This window comes from Haliaeetus leucocephalus, unplaced genomic scaffold (genome assembly GCF_000737465.1).
Source record: "Haliaeetus leucocephalus isolate CR32 unplaced genomic scaffold, Haliaeetus_leucocephalus-4.0 Scaffold92, whole genome shotgun sequence".
NCBI classification, from domain to species: Eukaryota; Metazoa; Chordata; class Aves; order Accipitriformes; family Accipitridae; genus Haliaeetus; species Haliaeetus leucocephalus.
In genome coordinates, this window is record NW_010972528.1 from 3579306 (window position 1) to 3601200 (window position 21895).

Here is a 21895-nt window from a genome sequence, read left to right on the forward strand (position 1 = left end):
TATTTTCCAGTCCCGTTTGTTGTTCGATTAAAAAGAAACAAACAAAATAATCACAATACTAAACTTGCATAAACAATCAATGTCCATCTTTAAAACTTTTATTCTCCACCCAGTTACATTTATGAGACATTATCCTTGTATGGAGCCTACAAACAAGAACCTCTATAAATATGCCTGCCAGGATTAAAGCTGAAGGTGAGCAGTAACTATTTCAGCAAGAACTTGGTTACAAATTAACTTTGCTAATGCTCAGTGCACAAGGGCTTGTCCCACATGTTGTTTCAGGAAGTGGATCCTGTTGCTGTTCTGTGGAGACATGCAGTGTCATTCCTTTACATTTTTTAGATCAATAACATTGCAGGGACTGGTATAACTAAGGGTTGCATGCAGAGAGATGGTAGAAGGTGAATGGGAAACAAACTGCATAATCTGATACTTGAAAATGTCTGAAATCCCAGGAAGGCCAGCATTTATTTACATTTTTCTTTTAAACATTTTGGAATATGTTTGAAGTCCATTTAGCTAGAATAGTTTAGATAAGTTAGTAACAGTACAATTATATGAGTCAAGATAGTCTAAGAGTAGAAACCAGATGGGTTTTCTAGGAAGAGATACTACATTTTATTAGAGCAGCTAATATAATTGTGAAAAGCATACAAGCTTTTGGGCTCACTAGCCTTTGATACCATGCATAGATTTCAAATAAGTTTTCACAGGTCTTTGGCATTGATATGAGTAGGACTTCTTTAATTTGACATGTTGCTCTAAGTGAATTATGATACTTTTTTCTTTCACATTAGGTCCGAAAAGACAATTACATATGTATTGGCATTCTCTTTGCTGATTCACAGAAGCCTGTGAGCATATATATCAAGCCAGCCAGCGGTATATCATGTGCATGATCTTCTGTAGAAATCTGCTAATTATAATCCCATTTCGTATGAAGGCTATTTGGTATGAAGTCTATTAGGGCTATGAAATGGCACCCTCGTGAAGGCAGCTAAATTGTAGCAGACTGGTACTTTTTTCTGTGAACATAGCTACAGGTAAAAATCTGTGTTTATGTGTGCAGACACTGGCTCCCCCCAAACACCCCCATGATATATATGTATTTGGTAGGGAAGGTATAGGTTGGGATAAGAGGAACAATTCTCACACTTGAAGTCAGTGTATTTTTATGGTTCTTATTACAGACTTAAGGGGTAAGAATCATCCCATACACAATGAACAGGCTGTTATGCTGCTTTATTACCACTATATCCAAAAGATATAACTAACCAAAAGGAACATGAATGGGGTTTTAGTCTACCAAGGACTTCTAGACATGTATTGACAGAGGAAAATACAGCTGTTGTGTAAATTCTGCAATGCCAGAAAATATACTACTGAAAACATTTTGAATATGTAAATATACATATATATGTTACAGATTAAAGTTTTCATCTCTGAGTGTTTGGGAATTTGCCCATTCTGTAACAATGATCTCTCTTCAGGACTGCTTTTCAGGCAACTGCACACACAAGCAGCAGAGACAACAGCTGAGAGGCATTTAACAACTATCTTGTAATGTTCAGTGAGATACACCTGTGCACTGCAAAGTTCTCTGCATGGCCTCTGCCAGGTAAATACTTGCAGTACATGAATTCTAAGATAATTCATATAAGGCAGCATCCTTGAACTGTAGTTTACTTTCATTGAAATAAATGGAAATAGTCTTGGTGATGGTGTTAGCATGTGAATCGGTGCTTGCTGAAGGAGGTCCTTAATAACTGCTATAATTAACCAATTATAAAATTAGCATGTTAAAAGAAGAGAAAATGTGATGTTAATATTTAAACCCGTCAGATATTCACAGTTAAATGTCCATCTCTGCATTTTCCTGTAATAGACATCAGTAGCTAAATAGCAGCACCATTTTTCACTCAGTGAAACTGTATTTCAACACAACACTAATATAAAGTACAAACTGGAGATTTAATTAAGCAAAAGAACAATCATGACTAGTCTAACTTGCAACATTTGGCCTTTAAAAATCATTAGTAACTCATCAGTGGTGGCAGTAGGAAAAATAATAACATGGTCAAAACAGTTTAGAGGCTTTTTGATCTTAATTTCTGCTTTGAAATGAATTTGACAATGTCTCCAAAAATTCTCAGCCCCCAATGTTACAAATATTACTGCTGCTCCCATCGAGCAGAAATGCTTAGAGGAGTATTTTTACAGTAGCTAAACTAGGTGGTGTTTTCCCGTTGTAGAGTCTCACCTGTGAAACAAAAAAGAAAAGAGGTATAGCGAAAAAACTGCCCATCTTGGACTGCAGTTAACGCCCGGGAGATAGTTCTTTGAGCAGTTTTTAAGATAGAAAATACAGGGCTTTATATCTCTATTTTGCAGAACATTCTGGGTACACCCTTTCTCAAAAACAAAAATTATTTTACTGGGACCCACCTTCGCAAACCATATGCAGAATAAGGCCTAAAATGCAAAGTACTTTCTACCTGTAATATCCCTTAAAAATTCCTGTATACTGCTACACTTTTATTACACATAAACGCCGGCACTGGTAGCTCAGCACACACACGGCGACGTGCGCGAAAGGCAATCAATTAGAAGCCGGTGAAGACTTTTGTGCATTTCAGAGCTAGGTCACAGGCTGTGTTTTGGCAGCTGCACGTGTATGTTCTTCAGCTCCCCAACGGGACCCGCTCCGAGACCGCAGACCCCATGTCCCCCCCCGTACGCCGGGCGAGGGGCCGCGGGCGGCCGCGCAGCGGGAGCGCGCATTGTCCGCGCCCAGCGCCGGACGGGATCCCGCAAAACTGAAAGCAGGTAGGGGCACTTCCTGCAGGCAGAATTAGAGAGAGAAAAGGGAGTTTTCCTCTGATCTCCCTCAAAAACCAATCAGGCCAGATCAGCCAGGCGTTGATTCTCCCCCTGTCCCTCCTACACCTTTTCCAAAGGCCCAATGGCCTTGTCCCTCTGGGAGATTGACTAGAGTCACATGAGCTGCACCAAGGGCAGGTAACTCTGGAGAGGGGAAGGGGGAAGGAAAAAAAAAAAAAAAGCGAAAAAAAAAAAAGCCCAAGCCCAGGCTGGGCTTCTGCCATGATGTCAGAGGGAAAGAAACCCACAGCTTGCTAATTTCACCTCCCAATCAGCCCCGGGAAGAAGATCACCGGGAACAGGTAGAGATGCGAGCTCTCTCCATTTTTTTTGTCTCAAACACCCTACCTCCTAAATAGCTCTCTCTCTCCTCTTGATATTGTGACTCCTCGTTCGCTCCTTTCCTCTTTGATCACTCGGAGGTAGGGGGTGAGCCTTGTGGGGGTTTTTTTGTTCTTTTTTTTGTTTGTTTGTGTGTCTTTTTCTTTTTTTTTCTCTCTTTTTTTTGACCTCTGCTTTTGATTGTAGTTGTTTCCCCCTGTGGTCATGACGGCTTCGCACAGTGACTCTTTGGTGGTGTTGTTTGGGGCAACAGCTGGTGCATATGGGGCTAAACTGGGTTCGGATGAGAGGGAACTAATTCTCTTGGTGTGGCAAGTTGTGGATCTACCCAGCAAGAAGGTATGGCTTCGACACCCGGTCCGAGGGCGCGTTCCCCGGGCGCAGGGCGAGCAGGCTCGCCCGGCCGCTCGCCGCCTCCCCGGAGCCGTTTGTTCATTTCACAAATGCACCGAGGGGAGGGAGCGGGGCCCCCGTGCCCGGGGGTCATTCACTCTTCGGGTTAGGCACTCCAGAAGGTCCTTTTTGTTCCGTTTCAAGGGAAGAAGTAACTTCGAAAGAAAGTTTGGCCGCTTCCACCCCCCTGCCCCGTCCCCCTTAAAGCATCTGTAGCTTCAAATTCGAAGAGTCTACGGACTTGTGGAGCTTTAAAAGAAAGAGCTGCCCTCAGTAGGCTCCAAACGTGCATGCTTTCATGGGAGCTGTCTCAGGGTAATCTGGACCCTTTGCGGCCTGCTGCAGGAGCCTTTTTTTTTTTTTTTAAACCAACGTTTGGATGACCTTTGAGAGAATATTGACTTCCTTTAATTTTTAGGCTAATCTGAAAATATGCTCTAATTTTTTTTTTCTTTCCAAAAGCCCTATCATAAACAAGAACCCCCTAGAGGTGAAGGGCTTTGATGAAACAAACATGAGTATCAATTTCATTAATCGATTCAGGAAACTGCCTTAATATTATGTGATCTTCCCTTTGCAATGAATAACTCCCACAAAAATCGGTGCTAACTGCAAAAGACGTCACATGAAAACTGGCTCGGATTCCCCGAAGCGGAGAGCATGGCCCTCCTGGGTGGGAGGGAAAGAAACCGAGGCAAAAGGTTTCGATTTGTGAAATTGACAAATGCTTTTTCTCATTGCGATTGTTATCGGGAACATGATACTGCACCCTTCTGATTTTTCTGCAGTCTGAACGCACTGTTAAAAAGAGCTAATTCGATTGTTCCTCACTTTTGTCCATAATTTCTTAAATGTTTTTAGGTAGGGACGCTACACAAATCCCTGGTGAAAGCAGACAACTTGGACTTAAGTGACCAGTGTCGTGAAGTGAGTGGCTTAACACCAGAGGGATTGGGCAAAGCTGAACCACTGGACCGGGTTCTTCAACAGGTGAGGTGCTGCTCCTGGGAGAAGGGGCTATTCAGGGTGAAGCCTGGGCACAAGATTCAAATGATTTGATAAAAGGAATAGACTTCAATTTTGTCTTTCACTTTGAAATCACTAGCAAGTTTTTGAGCTTATTTTAAAGCTAACCCAAAAGAGACCTGAACCATTTGAAATGGGAACCCCATAGTTGTGAAACAGTTATGTACAATACCAGAGTTATCTGAGCTGATGCTCTAGTCCTTGGAAGATCTGGCTTCTGATTATTTTGATGGGTGTACTTTTATTCCAAATTCTCTTGCTCAAGCCTTAAAAGACTAGGCTGATAAGAGCACTACTTAATTTAGCAGTGCTAATCAAACTTTAAAAATTCAGGTGGTATGTTTTAATCTACAGGTTCACTGCTATAATGTGTATTAAAAACCTTTACATTTCTCATTTGTTATTCTTAGTTAGTTGAAATCTTCAAAACTATACTTTCATAAAACATCAGCGGTGCTTGTTGTGTATCACTCTTTTCCAGGTGAGCTTAATTTAATTAGTTTAGTGGATTATAAAGTGATTGGGTTTTATTCTATAATTTCTGTATTTTGCTCTTTGGCTCACTTAATATCACGCTAAGAGAGTGAATCTGTAAAATTGTGTGATCCTTGCGGTTCAAGAGGCCCTAAGTTACCTAAAAAAATTTAATGCAGGTAGTGTATACATATGCAGTTCCTGAAAGTTTGCTTGCTTTCACTGTCTTTTCTATACATGAAATGTGCTTGAATGGAAAAATACAATAGTGCATTTTTGTGTAACACATAAAACTGGCTTTCCACACCTTGTCTGAATCATTCGTAGGTGTGTTTCAGCAAGAAACTTGCTTAGGCAGTAGAACAGGTTCATGTTGCTGTAACTTCTGGTGACACAGATAGCTTGGCAGACTAGGTCCTAACCCTCTTTGATACTGAGTGGCTAACACTTCACTCTGGAGAGAGTATCTTTGAAAATAGAAATGTGTAACTTTCATGTGTCTTAAAATCTGTCAACATTAGGTGCAGATGGTATTTATGCTACTTGCACTAGTTTTGCTAGAGTCCAAGACCACGAGGTGATTTTTTTTTTTTTTTAAAGCTTCAAAATAATGCCTGAGAAAATGTGCAGCTGCAGGTTTGATCTTGTCCCAGATCTTGCACTAAAGACATCTGGAACAGCTTAGCCTAGTACACTCTGTTTACCTTTATAACAGACACACTTTAATTATACTCAATACTTTATGAGAGATTGTATCTTATTGCTGTAAATTGCACTGTAGGTGGGTCTGCTTTAGCAAATAAAAGGAAATGCTACCTTTGTGTGTAGGTGGGTAGAGACTTGAAAAACAACAATTTTTTTTCCTTTTTGTTTGGCACATCTATGCAACTAAATAATGATTTTGCCGTTAATTGTTGGATGCCAGTTCTTCTGGAATAGGTCTTCTGGAACACACTTTACATAAGCTCGTCTCCCTTCCCTTCCATATGTCCTGGCTCTCTGGGAGTTAGGGGAGAATTAGTTCATCCTCCCACTTGCAATGGTGGCAAAAAGCAAAATTCCATATTCTTTAATAGTAAATCCTTTTCTACATTTTTTAAGATAAGTCCATTAGATATTTTAATTGTTTCATGTATTTTAAGAATGAGTCAGGTATTTGTCAACACATGCAGATCCCCCCCCCCCAGTTAAGTGTTTTGATTAGCAAAAGCACAGGTGGGTGAAGTGGTTATTTGAAAAGGAGGAAGAAAAGGAAGTAGACTTGTACCTTGATTTGAGATAATGTTATAGGGTATGTGAAATTAGCTTTCCACACCCTGCTTGGATTGTGGTAGAAAAGTTGATGATGTGGCTGAAAATCACTCACTTTAGCACGCATCTCAATCATGTAAATGAAAGTTTTAGTGCCTACTTCTGGCTTTTGCCTTGGGTTCCCAGTCTCTACATGTAAAGGGAAGTGAGAATCACTAAGCACAAATCCATTGTAACTTTTATCTGTGCTTCAGAGATCTCTGCCAACCTCAACCATTCTGTGATTCTGATTCTGTGATTTGTAACTGGTAAACAGTAGATCAGCTGCTGTAGGTCTGGAGTTTTTCCATTGACCACAGAAAGCCTCCTTCTATTACCATTTAGTTCACTTTCCAGCAAAGATAGGGTCTACCAAAAGCCTATAATCTCTGGTTAAGTCTTTACTACACTTGTAACAAGGCACTTCAACAAATGATGCATCATGTCTATTTTACTTCATATTCTTACAGTATTACATCACATGACTTACTGCTTGGGTTTGTCTTAAGAAATATTCTAAAATAGGGTTTCCCACCAATATATTTTTGCTGTGTAATCTTACAAAGTGAAGTTCTGAAGCACAGTGCTCCCAAATAACCAAGCTGTTTGCTGCAGTGTATGTTCTATACATCTTGTTGCAAGTTTTTAAGTACTGTACTTGTCCAGGGTAACAAGCATTTGATTCCACAGATGCTAGTGCATTTATGGGATCCGGCTATATTTTCTGATAGGTGATGTGCAATGTTTTGATAGCTATGTTTTGGGTGGGAAGGGGAGGTCCTGGTAATGTACAAATACTAGGGAAATAGTTACCTGAAGTCATAAAATGTGTGCCCTTTGGAAGCAGTCTGCTTGATGTATTTAGTTCAAAATGGCATTAATAACTTATCTCTGTTGTTGGACCAGTAATGGTGAACTTAAAACTGCTGAGATGTGGTGTTATAGTTGCAGAATGCTACCAATTAGAAAAATGTGAGGATTTTTTAAACAAGTAAGTAGGAGATCTCTTCTTCAAGTGTGTATCTGGAACTGGCTTGAGCCTGTGATGTAAGCCACTAAACATGTATTACCTACACTACTTACTAAAGGAAATAGTGTCCTACGTTTCTTTCTGCATTGCTAGGGCATTCTTGCTAGGTTTCATTGTTCAGATCCTCAAGTCACAGGACTGGCTTATTTAGCATGTTATTTATATTTTTCTAAACAACTGCTGGAGCTTTATGGATTCTCAGTTTCCAAGCTTTTAAGGGAGAAAATTATTTTCGGGTTGCTCTCTGAAACCTTGCAGGAATGGTAGCTTGCTTTTAAACAGCAAAACCAAAATGAACTTTACCTTTCTCTCAGCCCCATTACTCTGTCATCAAAAAGCTGACGTCTTCATGTGCTTCTCTGATTCTAGCCATAGGGGTTCTAAGTTAAAGATTGAATACTAAGTTGAAAGTGTTGTGGATTTCTTAATCCTTCCCATACAGAAATCCTGGCTGAATCAGCATGACTTGCCTTAAGACATGTTACTTTCCTTTTGCAAGGCAATATTTGCATGTCTCCCTGACAAAGGATAAGTCTAAGAAGAGCTAATAATTTTGGAGAGCTGTCTGCAGTATTTAGCTGTAATTACCATCTTACTTTGAATGATATACATAAAAAGGGACAGGTTCTCATGAGACCTGGGTCTGCTTTTGGTCCTATTGAAAGCATCCAAATTTCATCTACGGATTGACGTTTAAGTAATAAAAAAAAATGTTTGGAAGACTGTCTTAGTCTTGCTGATCTTTCATTGCATTGTACATTGGACCCAATCCATCAATGAGAGATTCGATTCATATTCTTAAACATAGCAAGACAAAGCTGGGCCTTTTTTCCCCTGCTCTCCTAAACTATGCACAGATTGAAAATACTGAGGGGTTGCCACTTCATCAGGTGGTAGCAAATTACCAGTTCTCTGAAGCATGTTTGGATGCCAATTGATCATCCAGCTGAGCTACAGGTGGAATTTATTTTCTCACATATCAACAAATTCAGCAAGAAACAAGCTGGTTAGATGAGCATTTGGAAACAAATGGGATGGGGGGAGAGGCGGAAGAACCAGTGAATTCCTCTAACCTGATAAACCAGTTACAGCTTTTTTTTTTTTAAGAGAAACTTGTTCTGCAGCCTCCTTTTCACGAAGTGCTAACAGAAAGTTTTCTTGGCTCACTTGCCAGCTGTCACACCTTCATTTTGGATAAATGATTTTTTTGAATATTTTTTTAATACACCTCTGAACCTTCAGACTGCAGAAAAAAGCCTGAAAATGCAGGATGACTTTTCTTTTTTTTGAGTCTCATGGTTCATCTTCCAACTTCAGATTATTTGGTGACTGCATCACCTCAATAAAATTCCTAATAGTGTCTGTATTTTGGACTATTTGGTGGGTCTGAGTTCTGAAGTTTTGGAGCAGGTGTTTGGCAAACCTTTCACAAGTGTTACTGAGCAGGCTGTTCTCTCCACAACAAATACTTAGGGTGTAGTTTCACAAGATTTGGCTTCAGCAGTGAAGCCAGCTTCTCTCTTGCCCCTGCACCATACTTTGCTATCTTTTTGTCGTGTCAGTAAAACTCTTTGTGAAGCTGTGCTGTAAACAGGATCACTTAAATGAGCAGGTAGGGTGGGAACTTCTAAGCTGCTTTGCTGTCCAAGCTCACGTCCCATGAAACTACACCCTTTGGTTGTATTTTCATGATCCAACATGTTTGATGGCGATACCAGCCTAATGTATTTCTGCCCCCGCATCAAGTTCTCAAGCTGCAGTTGTATGAAAACTTTTTAGTGGCACCTTTCGCTTAGGTAGGTGCTGCTACATGGGCCTCCCTCAGCTGCATTTTGCCAATACAAAAGTTTTTGGGGCTGCATATTAAACTGGAGCACGGCACTGTTCTGAGTTAGAAAAAGTTCTGGTTTGGAGTGGTTCTGTCTGATGTACAGTGTGGCAGATTAGGTAGCTTTTCTGAGGGCAGCCACAGCACCAAGATGTGGACAAGCAGTGTTGGTGAAAGGAGAGAAAGGTTTTAAGACAGGTTGGCCACCAAGCAGTTTGTATTGTGAAACTATGGCCTTGGTTTGGTATCAGCAGTGAGTGATGTGGGCTTCCTGACAGACATAAGGTGGCCTTCAAGTTGTCAGGGCAGGTAAGTGATAAACTCCTGCTCTTACAGGAGGGCTGAGTGTACTGTGTGCCTGTAGACTTATGTGGGGTTCTTGGTATACGTTAGCATCTAATAACTCCCTATTTCCATTGATAAAATTAGATAAGTATTGGTTAAATTATGTTTGATACCTAATACTGGAATATTGTTACTCTTTATTGCGGGGAAGTGAGGATGTACTAATGCTTCCTGTAGCTGCAGGCTGTTACAGTGTGGAATTTTGTTTCTTTAGCAATGAAAATGGATGGCTAACTCTTGTTTCAGAACCCTAGTTGTAATTCTGTTGTTGATGGTATAGATAAACGATTTTTCCCTTTACAAATCCTGTGCTACCCAGCTCCCACTACATTCTTACTGAAACACTCAAATCTGTTCTCTCAAAAACAGAGAAGAGTTAATAGCAGAAACGGTTCCTCTGTTATATACGTAACATATTCATATACATGAATATACATATGTAGATCATGTGACTGCATTTGTTATTGGCAGCATTTATGTTCTGTTAGGTTTTGTGGAAAGCAATAACCTGAGCTTCTCTGAAGGCTGCAATACTTTCATCTGAATTCCTCGAGTATTCCCTTAAATGTTGCTTTGTTCCTATATTTTCATGCATTTCACTTCAGAATGAGCAGAGAATTAGATAAAGGAATTTGTCTAAAGCTGCATATTATTTTCTTTGCAAGCATAAAAATGTGGTAGTCTTGGCTAGCTGGGCTATCTTATCTTAAAATTAGAAGTGCCAATATTCATTAGAAGTGAATAATTTGCTCCAGTGGTTTGAAGATGAGCCCGAGTAGACTTTTTATGATAGCAGATGCTGCTGCTTGTTCTGATGAAGTTCAACAGTAACATTAAATCTCTTATCAAGTCTGGGTGGATTAGCATATATAGAAAAATAAACTTTACTCTGACCTGTCCAGGATAGCTTGAAAAGTCTGTCTTCACACAGCATGGTGTTGTACACTAGTTGAAAACTGTGTCTGTCACTAGCACATTTGGATGTTCTCGTAGCTATAATATGATATCTGAATACTTGAATTTCTCTTGAAATTGTACCTGCAGCTTTTCTAAAAGTCATTGGAAGATAATAAAACACAGGGTAGAAGCCTTTTAATACAGATGGCTGGATTACATAATCCTGAAAGACTTTGAACTTCTTTCCTCTAACTTACTGTAAGGAGCTACTGAAAAAGTCACTGGAAATGTGTCAACGAACTATTGTCAGGGTTTTCAAAAGTGACTTGAGGAATAAAGGATTTGTATTCTACCATTTTGACAAGTATACATGCAGTGCTTCTACCAGTTCTTACATGTTAACATGGAAGCAGCTTAGAAAACTTTGTGTGGATACTCTGGATTGTCTGCAAAGCTCCACTGTTTCCCTGTTCCTCTGGTAGCATTTTATCTGGTTCTTGTCACAGCTTTTGAAACAGTTGCACAGTTCTTGCATCTGTGTGTTGGTTTACCTGGATTTTTTTTTTTCCTTTTTAAAAAAACCCACCCTTAAATTATATGCAGAAGGTCTTGGGTAGCTAAGTGCTGCCAAATGAGGGCAACATCTCTGTCAACATGTTGCAGCGCTTCTTTGCTGAACAGTTAGGTTTAAGAGTGACGCATAGATGCTGAAATTGATATTGCTAGCAAAGCAGTGTTGTGGCCAAAACTAAAAATGCTGATTGGAGGTTAATTTTTTTTTTTTTAGCAAAGTAATGTCTGCCCTGTTCTGTTTTATAATTTCTGTGGTTAAAATTGGAACTTTTATGTCTCCTAATTAGAAACGTAAATGGTAGTTCTCCCTCTTCCTCACATTCATGTCTTTGCCATCTCCTGTCTGCTCTGGAAAAGCTTTTATTTTCTTCATAATAGTTGCTGCTTTGCATTAAAAACTGCAGAGATATCATGTTGTTTTCCTTCATGATCAATCTCTGTTAGCTACAACCTGATTTCAAGAAAGGAGGAAAATACTGGTACTCTGAAAGGCAACTTCGTGTGTGTGTCCTAAGAAGGTACTGAATCGGAAGTCATGTTTGCTCTACAAACCATTTTTTAGTGCTTTGCTCTGATAAATCTGTGTTGATGTTCTTTAAACTGCTCACAGCTTACTCCAGTATACTTCTATACAATAGCCCCTGTTGTTGCTTTGTTTATAAACAGCTGCTTTACTAATCTGTCCTTCATTCATTAAATCCACATGCTGTGAAGGTAGATGTGAGTTATAAGATAAATATTATGCAAAAGTTATTGGAAATTGAAATTTAAATGCTCACCACTTGTGATGAGTGACAAAACAAAACCCCAAACCCTGCCACTTCTCCCAAACTTCTATTTAAAAATATTTCAGTTCCCCCCACCCCTTCTGTGTAGAACTGCGGTGGGCAGAGAGGGGCAAAAAGTGTTGAGAAATACATATTGTGTTAGCAGTAAAATATTGGAAAGAAACTTAAGGTTAAGAAACAGTTGTATTCTCTTTTGCAAAAACTTGGCTCCTGTGATGATTTTGGACACCTGTTAGCTTAAAAGAAAAGGTTCTATTACTCTAGGGCAGTGTCTGAACTGTGTTATCATTCTTACTAAATTGAGATCACAACTTAATTAGTGGTGTTACCATTCTCTGGCTCTAGTTCTAGAGAAATTTAAGCATGTGCTTTAACGTTATAGTGAATTGTGTAGACGTTGGCAGTATGTGAAATTAAATGTCTTTACAGAAATTACGGCAGAACTACTTTCCTCATAAGTAATTCTGTTGCAGTGAATTGCACTAAGAGTAAAGTAGAGCTATAGTATGCAACCTGGAAAATAAAAATGCAAAAATCACTGTGGATTTTTTGCTTTGTAAGTAGATCTTATTGTAGCTGTGTACCTGAAAGCCTGAAAGTTAATTTAGGAGTCCTTTGCACCTGAAGAGAGACACAAAACAGTGTATAACACATCAAACCTCTTGAATCAAATAACTATTGGATTAGAGGGGGATGCATGAGGTTGAGAACTGGAAAATACATAGTGGTCACAAGAATATGACTATGACAGAGTTTTGGGGTTTGCTTGATTGATTACTTGAGTGTATTAGCCAGTGTTACTTCTGACAAGAGAATTAAACTGTTACAGGATGAACTTCTGCTTATGTAAAGCATGTGAAATGTCACCATGTAAATATGAATTGCAGGAGAAGAAAACTGCTGCTCTTGTGGTGTGCTTAAAGAAACAAAAGAAAACATAAATCAACCCCCACTTCCTATAAACCTCAGATGCTGAGAATTGATCACAAGCTGTATGACTTCCTCCGTATTCCAGACAACTCATATCAAGTTTTTCAGTCATAATGAACTCACTTTGGAAACAAGAAGCTACCTGAAAGAGAGGATGTAGTTCCGTAAGAGGAAGCAACATCTCAATAATGTCACCATTATAATGTCACCATTGATGTCCTTGTTCTGTATTGGGAAGGTCTGAATCCCTTGGAAGGCCAAATGTAAATTCTGGTCTTAGTTATGAACTGCTAAAATCTTAGAGCTAATAATTTCTTACTCTCATTTTTCCTTTTAGCAAACATAATCAATTCCTGATGCATGGGGTAGCTGCCCTAATCTGTGACTTTAAAATTTCAGAGATTAAAGGCAAGCTGACCTCGGGATCTACTTCCACTTCTCCTTTGTGTTTTTGTGAAAGCATGTTGAACAAGAAAGGGAAACTCTATTTCTGAAGCAGAGCAGAGCCAGTTTATAAAAGTTTGATTTTTTTTTTTTTTTTTTTTTCCCCTGGTATTTGTAAGGGTTTGAGCAAGAATCACTTGGATTCTTATATAAGCAAAGATACTTCATGGATCTCAAGGCTGTTACTCAGGAAAGTCCATGCCTATGGTATTCTTACAGTATAAATTTAAAGGAGAGGCAGGAGTATGAGAGAATCTGAAGGAAACTGAATTGTGGGTAATAGGTATGTCTTCTTTTTATGTCTCCTCTTCTTTCTACTTTCCCTGGATATTACTAAAAAAACAACCTGAAAAACAACCCAATAGAAAAAAAATGCTTTAACTTTACAGATGTTGGCTATTCTCCTACAACTGGTTAAGCTTGCACTACAAACAATGAGGTAGTGTTGAGTAAATAGAGCAGTACCATGCATTACAGTCAATAGAGCCAGTGCTAAAGATCACATCGCTAATGAAAGTTTGTCCTTGAAACAGAGGTAAGTGGGAGTGGGGGAGGTATAGAACACTGAGAGCAAGCTTGTGCACAGATCAAGACTTTAGGAAATATTGCAGTCATGGCATTAATTAAAACCTAGGGTTTGGAAAGTATGTTCAACCTTGTCTTTCAGGCTGTAATGAGTTGCTCTGTGAGTTGAGCTGATAGCAAGCAGCCTGTGAGGAGTGTGAGGCACCATTGTAATCCTGCTTGAAATGTAGGTAAAAGGTTGATAGGGTATGGATTTTTTGCATTACTAATATTTCAGGTTTCCTTTTGCTTAAAGACAGACTAATGAATAATTTATGCTGACAAATGCTAAGGTGTTCTGCAAGGTATGCATCTCTTTTGCATTATTTTATTGTTTTTGCTAGCTAGTGGCCTCTTTCATACAGGTTAATTTAAAGGTGAAAACTCCTTTTATCTCAGTAAGTGTTTCTTTATTTAGCAGTTTCCTGACACATAATATAGTAGTAAAGTAAGTCCAGAAACTGAAATTCTTATGTTGCTGGACTGGGGTGCTTTATCTTACACAAGGCTAACTTCAAGTAGCTTATTTGTGCAGTACTCTGCATATTTCAACACTCTCTTATTAAAACAGATTGTGCTTTTGAAGATAAAAGCTGTGACCTGATTGCTGTGACATTTAGGTGGCCTGAACTGTGGTCTTGCCTTTTACACTTAATGCATTACCTGAATTAGATTCTGTAGATGCCATAGCTGGAAAGCATGCAAATAATCTGATGCTGCAAACTTCCATCTAAGAAATAATTAATGAAAAATGGTCATAAAATGCTCAAGTGGCATGGCTTAGACAGATCTTTGTCTTGCCAGAAGGTTAGATTCTTGCATTCTTTCCTAGGAAGAATTAAAACTTTGTTAGCTATTGTTTACTTTGTTGCACGAAGACCCAGGCCCAATTAAAATGAACCAAAGAAATAAATAATGTGGAAGTTTCACCCTTAAGACAGCTTATCACATTCCTGAGTCACAATAGTCTGTTTTCTGTGCTCTACAAACTGTCACTGGACAGACAAAGAGCATGACAACTGCTGCTCCATTTCTGTATTTCATATTCTTCCTGTTGCTGAACCATGATAAACAAACCTATTTTTATGCAGAAAATTAACTGTAGGCTACCCTCACCTAAGCTTAAAGTTTCCAGTCCCTCTATGTAATTCTGAAGCAGTACGGTGAATTTTAAAGTACTTTTTCTATGTTTTGTTGAATGGAAGGATGTGATAAGCTTGATAAGTACCATCCATTTTTCTCCCTTGAACTCTTTCAGTCATTATAAGAGGTATACGTAGGCTGTGTGCCTTCCTGACTTGAGAACTCTGTGGTGACCTGTGTGATGACAGCAAGGAGGAGGACAGGGTGGTATTACTTCCTGAAACTTCAGCTTCCCAACAAAGTAAAAGATAAAAGTGGATATCTTAAATAGCTTTAAAAATATAATTCTGTATTTTTTTAACTACTTCTTCGGAAGATTTGTCATGTTTGGAATTTTATGGCAGAACCCCAAGCATAGGGTAGTTGAGACCTTAACCCTGTTACCTTTGTTATCTCACGCCATGGGTGGAAAAGAGTTAGTTTCTTTCTGTGAGAAAGGCAACAATATGAGTTTATGCCTATACAGGCACCCAGTATAGATGAAACTGTTTTGGAACAGCAGCAGAAGCAGCAGGCTGTGTGGTACCTGGTTTGCTGTTGTTGGACCTCTAGTCAGGAAAGAATACAAAGTGACAGCAAGGTTAGTAGGTAGGAAGAAGCAACATAATATACTTGAGGAGAAGATAGTCTACAGGCATTGAAGCTCAGTGCCACATCCTGCATCTCCTTGAGACTAAGGAGAGCAAACTTGCTCTTACCCTTGCAAATTCCAAAGTTGGATGGGAAATCTGACTGGTTTTGGGTAATATGTACATATCTCTCTCTCCCAACTACATTTATGGTGGCCATTGTGACTGATTACTCATTCAGTTATTTAATACAGTTTATAGTACCTCAGGAGGCATATGGTGATATGTAACTTGACCGGTCATATTGAGCACAGTTATATTGTCTGTGGCATGCTGGAAATGAAAACCATGCTTTTGTCCAGGCTAGTCTTCAGTGTTAGTGTTTAGGGCATTAGTGTTCAGTAGAGAAAAAAATTGCTTTCCTCTTAATAGGAGAAATCAAAGTGGCAATATTGTTTTTGAACATGTCTAGTGAGTGGACCTGGGCTGCCTCTGTCATCTTCTGCAAGTTTCCCCTGCAAAGAAATAAAACCAAGGGGCAATTTCTTTTTCATGTTTGAGTCTGAATAGTATCTAAATACAGTATTTTTTCCTATGTTGCTAGAAGGGGCGAAAATATGCTGCAGCTTGTGGCTGCACTGTAGCTTACACTTTTTTTCCATACAGCAATTTCAGTACAAGGTCACCATATATCCATTATCAGCCATGTGGAATAGCAGTTAACAGATGAACAAAGGCAAGGGCTTACTATAGGATTCTCTGTTTAAAAAGTTACCTAGCACAATAAAGGGTTATCATACTTGTAAATACTGCTGAAATGCAGTCTGTGCACCTCCCAGTAGTATTGACATGCTTTAAATTCCTCCATTGCATGGATAAGGCTGACATTATTACCAGGGTTTGAAGAGTGAAGAAGCAGAAAACTGCCAATGGAGAGTATTGTAAATAAATGTGAAACCCTCATTGGTGTAGGGTCTGAGGCACAAAGTCCAAGTGAAAATATTTCCTGAAGTTGACATGTCATGGTATGTTGTGTGTGTTCAGGCTTTGTATATCAAACCCGTGGCTTGTTGCTCTTGAGATTTCTCATGCTGTATTAGAGCCTTTAAATCTTTAAATCTTAACTTCAGTGTTGCTGGATATTTGATTTTTGGTGATGCTCCAATCTTGCTTATGTTTTGGTGGCAGAAGATTTCTGTTAATCAAATTTGGCTGCATCTCATCTCTTGATTTCCTCCCCTTCCCCCTCACCCCAGACAACACATCCTTCCCCAAACACACCTACCCCCACACATGTATACACTATGGCGGCGTTGATGTAATGAGCTTTAGTGTAGCTGCAGAGTAGGCAAAACAGAGAGTCCAAAGACATCAGAGAATTGCACAATAGCTGAGGTTGGAAGAGACCTATAGATGTCATCTAGTCCAACCCCTGAAAGCAGGTTCATCTAGAGCAGGCTGCGAAGTATCATGTCCAGTTGGGTCTTGAATATCACCAAGGATGGAGACTCTTCAACTTTGCTGGGCAGCCCATCTCGGTGTTCAGCCACTGGAGATCTCCTTTCAGGAACTGCACCTGCAACTATATAATTGGTTTTGGGTGTTTTCTGGCAATAAATCTTAGAGGACTTTCCATAAAATCAGGCTTTGAGGCAAGAACTGCAATATCTTTGCCTGTTGAAGAAAAACTTGGAGTAGAGAATCTTCAGAGACACCTTTTTGGAGATTGTCATTTGTTTTCCATGCTTCTCTTACCTGAAAGAAGACAGATCGTTGTTATGTGGTCTATGCTACAAGCAAAGAATGACCCACACCAAAGGCCTAAAAGACAGTCTAAACCTCTAATGTAGTGAATTACAGTAATGTCTAATAAGTAATGATGATTTTTTTTTTAACACAAGTAAGTCTGGGTATCATACATGGTTATAAACAGTATGGCTTTAGTCTAAGCACATGTGGTGTTTGTTGCAAAGTGGTAGTATATATGATGTTAATATGTGAAGTATGTGGTCTCATTGCTAGGAGACCTGCAATTAGAAAAGTTTAACATCTCTTTCAGTTGACAATTTGCATATAGTGAAGTGTGAGAGTATGCATGAGAGTGAACTCTGATATTTCTGGATTGAAAAAGAAGTGCTTTATGTGGTTGCTACTTATTTTTTTTCTACGACATAAAACACCGCTATATATGCACGAGTCTGTATAAATCTTATAGTATTATTGATTTAGTTTGGTAAATTCTATTTGATAATCTGTCTGATAGACTATGAGCTGTAGTTCTCAAACTTCATTATGCTAATAAAATGTAACAAATTTCAGGATTTAAAGAAAATGTTGAGAAATATAGTGAATTGAAATTTAGAAGTAATTTTATAAATTTAGTCTGAATTGTTAGGCATGCAGACATGAAAGTTCAGCTGATATGATGAGATTTTTAAAACAATAATTTGTGTCACTATGTATAATTCTATACATAAACATATGCATGTGTACACAGAGATACATATCTGTATATTAAAGCTGCCTGCCTGGAATGGTTCTATGCTGCCCTCCACCTTTTTTTATAATAATTAATTACTGGAGGAAAACTCTTATGTAGGTAAAATAATTTGCAAGTGATATCTACAAGAGATCTCTAGCTTTTGCTTTGCATGGAGATGTGTGCTGGTCACAGTGGAAATTTATTCTTGATTTCTTAAAATGAATATGGGAAAAAAACCCACATATAGCTAATTTTTCAGTTTTGAGCAAAAGAGATTGTAAGCAGTTCATGTTTATGTGCCTCAGCTAAAACTTCTTTTGTCTCAGTGTATTTTACAGATCTGTAGAGTATATTTTCACTTTCTCTAGGACAGCTACATAGTAGTAATATGAGTTCTTTAAGCTCAAGGGAATATATTGGAACATATAGGCCTAGATGAGCCGAAATATCTTTTCTTCTAAGTTATTCCTGAAAGTTTTCCTTTTAATAATGACCAAAAGATGTCACTCCTGAATAAGTTTTGGGGTTTGTGGTGGGGTTTTTTTGTTTTTTCCAAAGACTGATCTAGAATGCTAAGCCTGTTCATATTCTTTTGACAGGCTTTATCCCAAATGAATTATCATCTGTCCATCTTGCATCTTAATTTTTGCTGGACGAGGTGTGATTTGTCCTGCTGCCTAAGTCTAAAGATGGCACAGAAGTCAAAATGAGCACTTTTTGATGTGCTAATTTGGCAGAAACTTGAACATGTAATCACCACATTGTTCTCTGGGCAATTTAGTAACATGCCTGTCGATACCACTGATTTGAAACCATGTCCCCACACCGTGAGGACCATCCTTTGTGCAAAGGATATTGATAAATCTAATAACTCATCTTTCTACTTGGGAATAGATTTATGTCTAGTTTAAGCATGGACTACAAGCTAAGCTTATTTCTGGATTTTTATGTTATGCTTTAGCATAACGTTCCAGACCTAGTTAAATTGCAAGGATGCCTTTAATTCTGAAGCTTTGTGAATATTTTTGTGTCTTGTCTGGTGCTGTTAGCTGTGATGGGTCAGTGGGGCTAAAAGAAGCAAAAAAGAGAAGTGCATTGCTAAAGGAATGGATCCCATTTTGAAGATGCACTAGGAGCTGCTGGAGGTCTGACGAGTAAGAAGCAGCCAAATTTTCTGCTGTTTCCCAGAGGTGAATTAAAAAGAGAATCCCCCAGAGTATCTTGGTGTTTTAGAAATGGTTCAATTGACAGCATGAATGCATCCTGCAACTGAATTATCTCAGTATTTCATTACCATGCCAGGCACAGATACAGTGCAGATGCAGTGGCCTTTCTCAAGGATGAGAGCTATTTTTAGTTAGGGAGAAGGGAATATCCAAATAGCCAGAGGTTTATTTTAGTGCTTCATGCATCATAACTATAGAAAGGGCTTAATGAGGAATCTTCTTTTTTCTCTAAGATCCACAGCTTTGTTCAGTTATAGTTAAGGCAACATGAAGGGGGCTGTGTCATTTCAGCCACTTGGGATTCATTTGCAGAAAACATAGCAGCTTGTGCTGGCTTTCATCCATCTTTGCTGCTGGCGAAACATGTCTCTTTGCTCTCTTTGTGCTCTCAGCTACATGACCAAAATCCTGTTTAGCCAGTTTTTCAAACTGGTGCTCAAACTCTGTCCTTACCTCTCACCACCTTTTTCTCCAAGAACTGTTTCAGGTTTCTTGGAGGTAAATGTACAGAGCAGTTTGTTTGGTTCTTCCTCTTCTCTCTGTTCAGTTTTTAATCTCAGTACTGAATTATTGAACATATTCCTTTAAATACAGAATGATTCATCAGAGCTCTACTAGAGAGACTGATCTGGTGGAATAAGCAATGAAGGGTGGAGGGTGATGCCAATACAGCGTGGTTCTTGCAGTTGAAATGAGGGCTGGTTGCAAGATGCAAACAGTGGTGATTAACACTCTGTGTAACTCTGTTGCTATGAAATGAGTAGATTAACAGGGGAAACACAGGGTGTGTGAGCTTGGTGGAGGAAGTCCAGGTGGGGCAGCTTTGCATGCTGAAGTAGGGGAGTGCTATGGAGGACAGCATGAAGATGAATAATAGGAGGTAAATAGCTGAGATGGTTTTTATTAGTGGAGAGAGGGAGATGTGGATGGAATTTATGAAATGACAGAGTTGTGGACAGGTTGTTCAACATGTGAGACAGAAAAATGTAATGTAAATCTGGCACTGGTCTTAACTTGTCCTTAGCTTGCTGCATTTGGGTGTATGTTGGTTCAAGGTTGCTTTTTGAGATGCTGCCTGAAATTCATAGTGTGAAAAAGGAGGCTGAAGATGTCTATTCTGCAGGAATGCTGAATTGTTTAACTCGTATTTCAATGTGACTTTATAAACACATCTGCACTGGTTGGTTTAACTCCTTTTGATATATGTGATAGGCTGTATCTATTGCCTGAAAGACTTAAGGGTCCAGTGTAATCTCTAGTAATGAGAGCTGGTCCAGAGCTATGCTTTTCATATTTAACCTTTCCAGAATTTGGACACATATCATGTAGATGAAAGAAGCCTGTTCAGGCTAACCTCAAATATCTGTCGTTCCTCTGTGGCAGTGTTATGCTTGCTATTTTGCTCCATGCTCTTCTCCTAGGTGAATCTTCCCATTCATACTCTGCTACCTCATTCCTCTCCTCAGTTAACCCATGCAATAACTAAGCTATTTTGGATAGGAAGGATTGCTTATGTCTCCTGACTATTCTTCCCACGCTCATTTTGCCCTCTTCTGGAGCAGCACACCGCAAAGTTTGAAAAAGGCTGTTTTTAAAACAGGAGTTTCTAAATAAGCACTCAGCAAGGCCTGCCAACCTTGTGGTATTTTATCTAAGGCACTTTAAGTTGCTAGCTTCTAGTAAGAAAAGTAGAGAATTGTTTTGATATGTTGATTGTCCCATTGGAAAGGAGTTTGCAATGTTGAATGTTATCACTGACATTTAATAAATGTGCAGTGCAAATACTTGGGCTCAGTTAAAAATAAAAACAAATGCTGCCTCTCATGCCTTCTTTAAACCTTAGTACACTTGGAGTATTGGGCTTATCAGTGTCCTTATGCACTATTTCACTCTTCTTGATGTCTTCTCACCAGGGGCTTCTGAAAATAGCTGTATTGTGTATCTGTCTTTTCAGCTGTATGTTGTGTGGGAAACACCATCTGAAAAAAAAAGTGAACATTTCAGTGCAACAGTCTAGATTTTTACCAACTTGACTTATACGATTTAGCCTGAGCATTTCCTCCCTTGTCCAAACATTTTTCTCCTTTTGTTTTCTAACTTGGTGAAGACTTTTTGAACTACAATTCTTATGTTTTATTTGTAAAGCAGGAGGCTGCGTACATTTGCTGCTTCTTTCAAGTTGTGCATGTTGGATTTCTTCTTGTACCTGATCAAAATAGCCCCCTAACTGCACTCTTTATATATGGGCTCTTGTGCATCTTCAGAAGCACAGGGTACAAAGTTGAAGGTTTGGGGAGTGTTTTATTACCGTTCATCAGCAAGACTGCTTCCTTTTGGCAAGAATCCCTGTATAGCTTCTGGAGGCTAATTCCTATCACCATTTCCAAACCCTTTTTACAAATATTTGCTCTTTACTGTGCCCAGAAGTTAAAACAGAAAGTAATAAGGTGCTACATGTAGTAAGAAGGCAATTCTCCTCATGTCTGTTGTTGTAGTGGGAATATTTGTTGTTGGTCTGTGATTGTGGCAGTCCCCAGAACTGCATTTCTGAAGTGGTTCCTTTTGAGTCCTCTGGAATTTTCTTCTTCTTCTGGTGTTTACACATCAACTGAGGTATTTTGAGCACTCTCAGATCTCAATTTTCTGACTTTAAATCATCCTTAAACAA

The 21895-nt window shown here is 39.0% G+C and overlaps 1 protein-coding gene across 1 annotated transcript in view; it reads left to right on the forward strand.

The window, feature by feature from the left end:
* Positions 1-3089: 3089 nt before the first annotated feature.
* ESRP2 (epithelial splicing regulatory protein 2) overlaps positions 3090-21895 on the forward strand; it is a 46525-nt gene continuing 27719 nt past the window's right edge. The window contains exons 1-3 of the mRNA XM_010584728.1: positions 3090-3185; positions 3412-3564; positions 4480-4608. Coding sequence (XP_010583030.1) covers positions 3430-3564; positions 4480-4608 — 264 coding nt within the window. The 5' untranslated portion in view covers positions 3090-3185; positions 3412-3429. The remainder of the gene's footprint in view (positions 3186-3411; positions 3565-4479; positions 4609-21895) is intronic.